The sequence below is a fragment of the Teleopsis dalmanni genome, chromosome 1 (assembly GCF_002237135.1).
Source record: "Teleopsis dalmanni isolate 2A chromosome 1, ASM223713v2, whole genome shotgun sequence".
In the NCBI taxonomy this organism is placed as follows: Eukaryota; Metazoa; Arthropoda; class Insecta; order Diptera; family Diopsidae; genus Teleopsis; species Teleopsis dalmanni.
The window spans coordinates 182733550-182743916 of record NC_051846.1 but is presented as its reverse complement, the minus strand read 5'-3'; the positions used below and the strand labels follow the sequence as shown (position 1 = coordinate 182743916).

Here is a 10367-nt window from a genome sequence, read left to right as displayed (position 1 = left end):
TCTACAGATATTAAAAAAGAATAATTGAAATGGCTCTCGAAACAGCCAGGTCTCTTCAGGTCCCTATAATTAATCAATTGATCATATATACAATTATCTGCAGATACGAAGAATGATTGAAGTGGTTTCAGCAACGGCAATTTTTATTCCTCTTTAGTTAGTTTATACACCCTCGTTAGTTTCATTGTTCTTAAGAAAGGTGAACCAAATAGGTTTCTGTTGGATCAATGAAACTAGTCGTGTTATAAAAATAATTAAACTAATGAAACCATTTGCTTTTCAACAATTGAAATAAGATAAACACAGTAAGTTATCACCTAATTAAATGCATTTTTTTTTATTATTTTTATAAATTGGAAATAATAATAAATTGGTAGATGATTCTGGGTCATCTTAAATACATAATTGTCCCAAATAAGTTTTATATTTGAACAATTTTAACTATTAAAAATGTATTTATAATTTTTATGTTATTTTTGCTTGATAAAAATAGATATAATTTAAAACTAATATGTTTAATTACTTTAACAAGAGTTTATTAAATATATTTTAAAACAATTAAAACATATTTCAATGTTTACACAAATCACATAATAGATTTTAAGCAAAGTGAAAGAAGGAAGGCACATTTTTCATTATTTATGAAATGTAATATAAATAATTATTTATTGTTTATTATTTAATTATTTATATAAATAATTTAATTTAATTGTTGTTTTTAAGATTATTACAATAATAAATATACTGTTTGTTTTTAAATTATTTGTACCATTGAAATACATACTTAGTGGTTCATTATTACGTTTATTATAGATTAAAATTTTAAGTAGAAAAATTAATTATATATTTTATGTAAATTTTATATGTGATTTTATGGCAACATAATAGACCAAAAGGTCTAAGTGGAACCGTAGGTTTACGATAACAACCAAACCTAACAGGATTTTAAGTTTGTGAATAATATATTCGAAAAGGACAAAGTACTTAGTAGTTTCTTTTCATGTATTTAAGAAGTGTTTTTAAGAAAAAGTTAAAACCAATAAATAAAAATCACAAAGCATGATGTTTGATTGTTTCCACTGTTATAGTTAATGTCTTTCTTGTATGATTAATAAAGTACTAATCTTTTAAAGCATTTACATTATAGTGTCTTATTGTTTTTTATGTGTACACGTAAAGAAGGAAATATCTTCACATGTTTAAGTAAATTAGTTTAAACTAAATATATAAAAAAATTTGTTTACAAATCATTACTCCATTTTGGACTAAGTGTAATTGTTGTATAGAGGACTACATTTACGGCAATTAATATACAATTATATTCACTTTGATTTAACAAATTTGAATTCTAAATTCAAATTTGATACAATATATATTAAGTCAACAAAAATATCATTTTTAAAATAAATATCACCACTTATTTTAATTTCAGGCGCATTAACAACTAAACTTTTGACAGTTAACAGTTAAAGTAAAACAGAAATTTACCAACACTGAAAGTTGATTGCACAAATTTTTTTAAATTTGAGTATTTTGTGTAAAATCACAACACAAATTTTTGGTGCAACGTATTAGTTTATAATTATACAATATTTATGTTTTATATTGGATTCACACGAGAGTTTTGTTTGTAATTTTAATGATCATGTTTGTAATTTTAGCTGTCAAAACTTTCGTGTGAATCTAATATTAATATATTATTATATTAATATATTAACTAAAAGTGCGTACATAAATGTACATAAAATAGAGTAATTATAATATCTACTTACTTATTAGAGAGTCGAAAACGTTTATTGAGAAAGTCTTTACTACTATGACTTGTTCTGGAACCACTCTCTGAATTGCATTTGGAACCACAAAGTGAATTTTCACAATAACGATAACATTTATTATAACTAAATGTTGATGTGCATAATGTACAAAAAGAGTCCAATTGTCCATCACCACCACTACAACTGCTATCCACACCAACACCATTCGTACAATGTCCATTACGAGCAATTAGCGTATCTCTATCATCTTCTGATGAGAAATCATATTTTGCACTTTCCGAATCTTCTGCACATCGTCCAGATTTTGAACTTTGTGGTGACACACTATCCTCACTCAGACTAAATGTACTCAACGGACATGAAGGATATCTTGCTAAGGGAAAATGTCGTAAATCATATTTACTAGCCATAGTAAGATTTTCATTAAAATATATAATATTTCCGCCATTATTATTGATACCATTAGATGTACTAAAACCGATACCTAAGTCATAATATTTTCGCATAAAAGCGGCATTACAATCAGCTGCTGTGTATTCATGTAATTTTTTAGGTTTTGGTGTTGGCTTTGGATGTGAATGATTCGTTGTATTATCACCCACAGAAATTCCACCAGATCGTAATAAATCCAGTAAACACTGTTTAAGATCACGCATTTTGATGATTTTAAGCAAGGCATATGGTTGCAGTGAGGTATCAAAAAAATAATATGTCCTGAAAATATAAAAAATATTTAATGGTAATTTGTAGTGCACATTAACATTTAAAAAAATAAATAGATGAACAAAATAATATTTTATGAAAAACTTAACATACACATATATAAATAAATTTATAACTACTTATAAGAATTATGAAATTTTTATTTTTAATTTATAAAATAGTCTTAGAAATAATGGGACTCCTTATTATTTTTATTTAGCATGCTAAATGTGCTAAATATTTTGTATTAAATCTCAAAATTGGATACTTTATATATTTTTTTTTATTTTCTATTTAGCATGTTAGAGTTATGCTAAATATTTTGTATTAAATCTCAAAACTGGATATTTTAAATTATTTTATTATTTTCTCCAAATTTTTTGTGGGATTTAACGAAATGTTTAATTAAAAACAATTCAAAAATTTTATTTTGTTATCTTAGCATAGACTGTGTGTATTTAGATATAACATAAATACAAATAGATAATAAAGTATCTTACAAAAAAACTTATTTGAGGCACGCAATGGCACAAGTAGCAGTTTTTTATTAAATTTATCATAAAATGTTCAATTCTTGTGTTATAACACAGCGCAACATCTACTACTAAAATAGTAGTTTTAACACTACATAACACTGAACTAGTTTTGACATTTCTCTAATGGTGAAATTATTTTGTGTTTATTATTTGTAGTTGCGCACGTTTTTGGTTCGTTTTATACGAAAACTGTTTTTAAATTTAATATATAGGTATAATTAAATTGCATATATTATAAATTAAAAATAATATAATTAATTTAAATTATAGAAACAATATGAGTACACAACGTGGTAATGCATCACGAACGCGTGCACAAAAATATAAAAATCGTACAGCTTTCAAGAATGATTTGCACGACAAAACTCCACAACAGAAAAAACTAAATACACTGCATGTATCAGAAGTTTGCCAGCATTGTAAAAGTGTTATTGAATGGAAAATTAAATATAAAAAATATAAACCATTAACACAACCCAAGACATGTACACGTTGTCAACAACGCAATGTACGCAAAGCCTACCATGTACTCTGCAGGGACTGTGCTTTGGAAACACGCGTCTGTGCTAAATGTTTAGAAAGTGCAGAACGTGTGGATATAGAACCACCACAACCAACACCAGAGGAAGAGGTTAAACTAAAAGTTGAAATGGAACGACTTATTAAATCATTCCCAGAACGAAAACGTCGTGCATTTTTGCGTTATATGGAAAAAGGTAAAAAAGATGAAAACTTGGTGGAAAATGTTGAAGCTCCATCGGATGATGAAAATTGTGAGAAGACAGTAAAAGCCAAACAACGAATACCGCGTACACGTGATGAACTGCTGACTAAAATTGAGCAACTCAAACTTAAAGAAGATGATTATGATGATGAAGATGATGATGATGATGACGATGACGATGATTTAGATTCGGAAGCATATGATGAAAGCAGTGAAGAAGGCGAGAACGACTGATAGTAGAAAGTTTTTAAGTTTTGTATTTAAAACGTAACCAAATAACGTGTAGCATACAGATTTTATTAAACAATAATTAAACTATGAGGATCTAAAATTAAGTGTTTATATTGCTATTGTTTACAAGGAACATTGGAACATCAGTACTTATGTGTTAAACATTTACTTGTTATGCGTAAATGTGTGATCTACCCCCTCATTGTTGCCCACTTGCTTTGTTATCCTAATGCTCATATCAATTCAGGTTCATTGAATATTTGGCTACGTCCTATTGAAGTGAGTAGCTATCTCTGCCTCAATCCAGGTTGTTTTCAATTAAAATCCCAAACAAATACCGCCCTTTTCACACTCTCTTCACTTAACCCACGCATACGTATATGTAATTTTTTGATGTTATCCGTTTTATTGATTTCAACGGGTTACCACAAGAATAACATAGCTTTCAATGTAGTTCTCTCTTTCAGATCTATGATATTATGTTAGTTTACAGCAAATTAAGAATAAATAAAAATGTGAGTATATAAACATATATCTTATACAGCGAACAACGGGAATATATATTAGAAAGCTTAACGTGTCTTGGTTCAATATGGAACAAATTTTAAGTTAAAAGAAGCCTTAACTATATGGTTTAATCATCACCTCAATCTGTAGTCTTAGTCTTTCTTCTCTGTGTTTTTATGATTAGTACCCTTTATAAGCATATATAGCACTCATGATTGGAGCATAGAAAACAAATAAACCCTTCAAACTTCTTGGCTTGGTTGCAGTGATTACTTCATAAAGAAAAGTTAAGTTACTAAAAAAATTTGAAAATTTAATACATGAATGTATCATGCGCGCATTATTTATTTTATTTTAATTGATAAAAAAAATGCTTTGAAATCACTTTATTTAAATTCCAATAGAATACATTTAAACTTCTTCTCATACAAGGATGTAATGTATTGTAATAATATTTTGCTAACGTAAGTTAAAGCCGTGTGGGAGTATTAAATGTAAACAAATAATTGTATATATGTAAGAGAGTTCATATAGTGTGTTATTAAATGTTTTTATGCTTATATTGCATATTTCCTTGAATACCAGAGGCTAAAACTTTTAATATTTAATAAAGAAGATTAGTTACAATTTGAAGTACAAGTCATTTACTTCAATTTTTGCGGAAAAATTAAAATTAATAAAAATTTATTAATTAATATTAAAAATATTATCACTTATCTAGAGTGTAAAATTATATTGAACGAGTTTTAATTTAATATTAATAATTTTAAAGAAAATGTACATTTTAAAAGCAAACGTGTTATGTTTTGTAAATGAATTAAAATAAAAAAATGTTATAAATAAATTTTAAAGGAACAGTATTGGTTTAGTTTTTTAATTTTAATAGAATTAAATTTACTGATGTGTCATTTTAAAATCAGACTTGATTTTTCATAAATATTATTATTCAAATTAATTGTTTTCTTTTATATGATTTTAAGTCATAATCCATTCGCATACACATTTAATTAATTCTCTTTTGTGTTACAACACGTACAGAAAATTTGTTGCTGCAGTGAATTTTAAGAGTTGGTAACTCTGTTCGGATTGAGTTCCACAATAATCCACACATCGTACTCAAACCATTTACAGCTGTAAATGACACTTTGAGAAGTGAAATACATTGCAAGTTTTTATGTATAAAAGTGTAGTTGAGACTAATTAAAATAAAAAATAATTGATATAGTGTTTTTGTTTAATATGTAATTGTTTTATGCTAAAGTCCTAACAACTTGGCTATATAATTTTCAAGTGAAATTAAACATTTTCAAGCATCTAAACATTGCGGCGTTGTACGCCGTATCAAACAGTTTTCATCGCAGTCACAAATGCCGAAAAGAGACCTAAACAGATATAAAAATAATAGCAATAACGAAGATATACCCAGAAAATATAATAAGTTCTCAAAAAGTGGAATGAATAATAATCGAAATTCAAATAAAGAAAGGCAGAATTTGCCTGATGCGGAACGCCTCCCATTAGAGCAATTAGTTTCTGCATTCATACAGAGTAATGAAGGAGAAATCGCATTGCCAGGTTTGTCAAACATAGAACGCAAGTATTTGCATCGTTACGCCAGCGCATTGCGGCTGACAACTAAGAGTTATGGTAGCAAGAATAGCCGTGTACTTTACTTAACAAAGCAAAAAACCGCAATGATTGGTATTAAAAAGAAATTGGAACTGGCCGCAGGAACTAAAACATTACTTGCCAATGTATTGCCCAGTTTGAAAGAAGAAACACGCAAATTGCATTCCCTAAATGAGACATCAGCAAATGTTCCTTTGAACAGTCGCTATCGTGGTGATGCACTGTACTTGCATTTGGGTCAACGTTTAGTGCCACCACGTTCTAATCGTATTAAAAGTGATATGTATCGCGAAAAACAAGAGCTGCCCATATATCAATATCAAGATGAGATCTACCGTTTGCTGCAAACTAATTCCGTAAGTTACAATACACAGCATTAAATCTTCATATCTTGCTTATCTTACTAAACTAACTATTTATATCATAGGTTATCATAATTAGTGGCGATACCGGCTCTGGTAAGACTACACAAGTTCCGCAGTATATATTAATTGACGCATATCAACGTAAACGTCCATGTCGTGTGATAGTCACACAGCCGCGTAGAGTAGCTGCAGTGTCGGTGGCACATCGTGTCGCAGAGGAGCGCGGAGAACAAGTTGGTGAAACTGTAGGCTATCAAATACGCATGGAATGTAAGTTCAATATACTAAATTAATTATCAGTCAATAAATATTATTAATATATAATTTCAGGTCGTATGCGTAAAACATCAAATTTAATTTATACTACAAGTGGTTGTTTTCTTCGCACGCTAATGGCAGATGCAAATGAAATTTTTCGTAAAACCACTCATCTCATTATTGACGAAGTACATGAACGTGACAAATTCACTGATTTTACGTTAATTTCGGTGAAGGAGCATTTAAAACGTAACAAAAATTTAAAGTTGATATTAATGTCAGCAACAATGGATATAGTTTTGCTATCGCGTTATTTTGATAATTGTCCTATATTAAGAGTACCAGGACAGAGTTTTAATGTGCAAATCTATTATTTAGAAGATATACTTTATCATTCTGGTTATCGCACAGCATTGATGGAGAAATATCTACGTTCAATGGCAGAAATAGAACAACAACAACTTGAAATGCAACAACAAAATTTCGAACCAGCTGAATTGTATGGTCATTTATCTTCTCCACTGGAAGAACCACCACAATTTGTTGATAATATAATAGATCAATGTTGTGATGTTAGTAAAACCACCGAGGAATTAATAACACTTTTTGATCAGTTGAAATTTAGTATTTCAAGTGAGGGTTTATATGTCGATACGCCACATTCAGAAACAGGTACGTGCCAGTAGTCAGCATAGCACTTTAGTAAAGCTGTAAATGTGCTCCGATAAAGCAGCAAATCGCATTGTTCTCCTTGAAGATACAATATCTTTTTATTTTGCTTCCGCTATATACGTAGCACTTTAAATGCGCTGCAGAGGATGTGCATAGCATGTAACAATTCTCGTTCCGCGCATAGCGAGAGAGTAACGCTTGTTATTTTTTATATTGGAGCACCATAACGCAACAAAGCATATTCGCTAGGAGAGCGAAGCGATTTATTACTGCTTTAGCAAAGGGCAATACATAATTTTACATAACTAATAATAAAATAATAATAATAATAATAATTCTAATATAATAATAATACTAATACTTTTCTAATAATAATAATGATACTAATATAAGAATAATAATACTAATATATTAATATTAATAGTACTAAATAATAAACTAATATAAAAATAATGCCAATATAATAACAATATTAATATAATAATATACTAATATTATATTAATACTAACATAAAGATAATACTAATATAATAATAATACTAATATAATTTATACAATTTATTAGTTTGTTTATAAATATAAATAATTAATTTATAATCAATATAATTTATGATATATATAATTAATATAATATATACAATTAATTTAAATCATTTTCTTTTTTTTTTCTTTAGGAATAACACCTTTAATGGCTGCTTGCAAGTGTAATTTCCCTGAATACGTAGAATTTTTTGTTAAAAATCAAGCAAATGTACTCTTGCAAGATTCACAAGGTTATACGGCTGTTGAGTATGCAGCAAATTTTTCTGATCGGGCATGTACGGAAATTCTAGAGAGAACTGAATTTTGTTTGCAACAACAATTACAGTTCACTGATGAAGATGTTGAGAAAACACAACTACTCACAGCATATCAAAAGCAGAGTAATTACGATAATGAAGTCGATCATGATTTAATATTATCTTTGCTGGAAGGTTTATATCGAGGCACTCATCCAGGTGCCATTCTGGTATTCTTGCCTGGTTATAATGATATCGTACAACAACGTGATCTCATAAATAGTACATTACCACCTGGTACATATAAGTTATGTATACTGCATGGACAAATGGATTCTCAAGATCAAATAGAGGCATTACAACGTCATAACCAAAGAAAAATTATACTTTCCACAAATATTGGCCAAACATCGATCACTATACCTGATCTGGTATACATTATCGATTCAGGCAAAATTAAAATGAAAACTTATGATTCTATAACTGAATCTTCACAATTACAATCTGTATGGATCTCAAAAGCAGATGCTAATCAACGTTCTGGTCGCGCTGGTCGTACACAAAACGGCATCTGCTACCGTTTGTATTCAAAAGCTAAATATGAATTTATGCCACAATTTTGCATACCAGAATTTATGCGTATACCATTGGCGGAAATTTGTCTCTACGCAAAAACTTTTGATAAGAATACTGATTGTCAGACATATTTACAACGTGCACTGAATCCGCCATCGAAAGTTTGTATACAAAATGCTGTGAAAAAACTGCAAATCTTACAAGTATTCAACGATGATGAAAGTGTGACGGATTTGGGCAAGCAACTTGTTGAGATACCACTTGATGTGCAACTCGGCATATGCTTACTCTATGGTGTTTTCTTTAAATGTTTTGATCCAGTATTAACAATTGTAGCATATCACTCTGTGAAGGATCCTTTTCTACTACCAACAGATCGCTCTGCGCAAGGACAAGCTTCATATCAACGTAAACTGTTTTCAGCACAAAGCTTTAGTGATCAACTTGGTGTGTTGGAGTTGTACAAGGCATATTCTACCGTTCGAAACAATAAAAAACGTTGTTTCGATTTTTGCAGTAAAAACTCTTTATCTTATTCGGCAATGGAAATGTTCTGCGCTACACGACGCCAAATATCCGATCTAATGGTGCAAAAGTATCGTCTAGGACATAATGCAACATTATTTAATGATGATTGGGAAATGGTAAAATGTTGCTTAGCTGCTGGGCTATATCCTAATATTGCCGTATTAGATCGTTATAAAAATGAACTTTCATCTAGTGTAGAAAAGAAGCTTATAGTACAGCGAACCTCAGCTTTGAATCCACCAGGACAAAAGAATCTAAAAGATTTTATACATCAATTGCCGCATGATTGGATTATCTTTTATGAAAAGTCACGTGTGGGCAAGTTGTGCTCTATTAACATGAACACTGTTATCTCACCTGTTGTCGTAGCACTACACTGTGGCAGATATTGCAATATAAACGATTATGGCGGCGAGAATTCCGATAAATCTGATGATGAAGCAGATTTCGAAGTTTTATCAAAGGAAGTTCGTGATCTTGCTTTAACAGATGATCAGCAGACAGTTAGTTTTATCTTGGATAATTGGATACACTTTGAGATGAATAGCAAAGATGCGAAGAGTTTAAAAACTTTGCGCTCAGCTATTAAGACAGAATTTATAACTTTCCTACGACGCGGTTTTATAGAATCATCAACGACTGCTGTTTTTTGGTTACAAAAATTGCTACATACCTTGGATCAGTTTACTATATCATAAAATAATTAAAACTACATATTACTTTTAATTTTATAATTAATTTTCCATATATTGAAATTTTTACTTTTGTAAATTTACAAACTACAACACACACAAGGTTATAAATTACTATTAGCATTAAGTTCACATATAACAAAAAAAAAAAAACGAAGAAGAATGTAAAATTTTGTAAAAATTATATATTATAATGTTTAATTTGATTAGCATATAATTCTTTAAAAACGATGTAAGAATAAATATTTAAAAGAATTACATCTCTAAAGTAAAGAAGAAATAAAACAATGCTAATAGTCCTTACATCTTAAGCATTAATTTTTTTTATTTGTGCTACAAATAAAAAACTGTTATGTCTACATTAAAAGTTTATTATAAAATTCATAAAAATTC

At 29.2% G+C, this 10367-nt stretch overlaps 2 protein-coding genes across 2 annotated transcripts; both read left to right on the top strand.

The window, feature by feature from the left end:
* Positions 1-3142: 3142 nt before the first annotated feature.
* On the top strand, positions 3143-4061 carry LOC119671758 (uncharacterized protein C9orf85 homolog). Its single transcript, XM_038082526.1, has 2 exons — positions 3143-3225; positions 3284-4061. The coding sequence occupies exon 2, from the start codon at positions 3291-3293 to the stop codon at positions 3969-3971; it is 681 nt and encodes a 226-aa protein (XP_037938454.1). The 5' UTR covers positions 3143-3225; positions 3284-3290; the 3' UTR covers positions 3972-4061.
* A 1379-nt stretch (positions 4062-5440) lies between these two features.
* LOC119670613 (3'-5' RNA helicase YTHDC2-like) lies at positions 5441-10149 on the top strand. Its single transcript, XM_038080944.1, has 4 exons — positions 5441-6460; positions 6532-6739; positions 6800-7399; positions 8074-10149. The coding sequence occupies exons 1-4, from the start codon at positions 5843-5845 to the stop codon at positions 9978-9980; spliced, it is 3333 nt and encodes a 1110-aa protein (XP_037936872.1). The 5' UTR covers positions 5441-5842; the 3' UTR covers positions 9981-10149.
* The last annotated feature ends 218 nt before the right edge of the window (positions 10150-10367 follow it).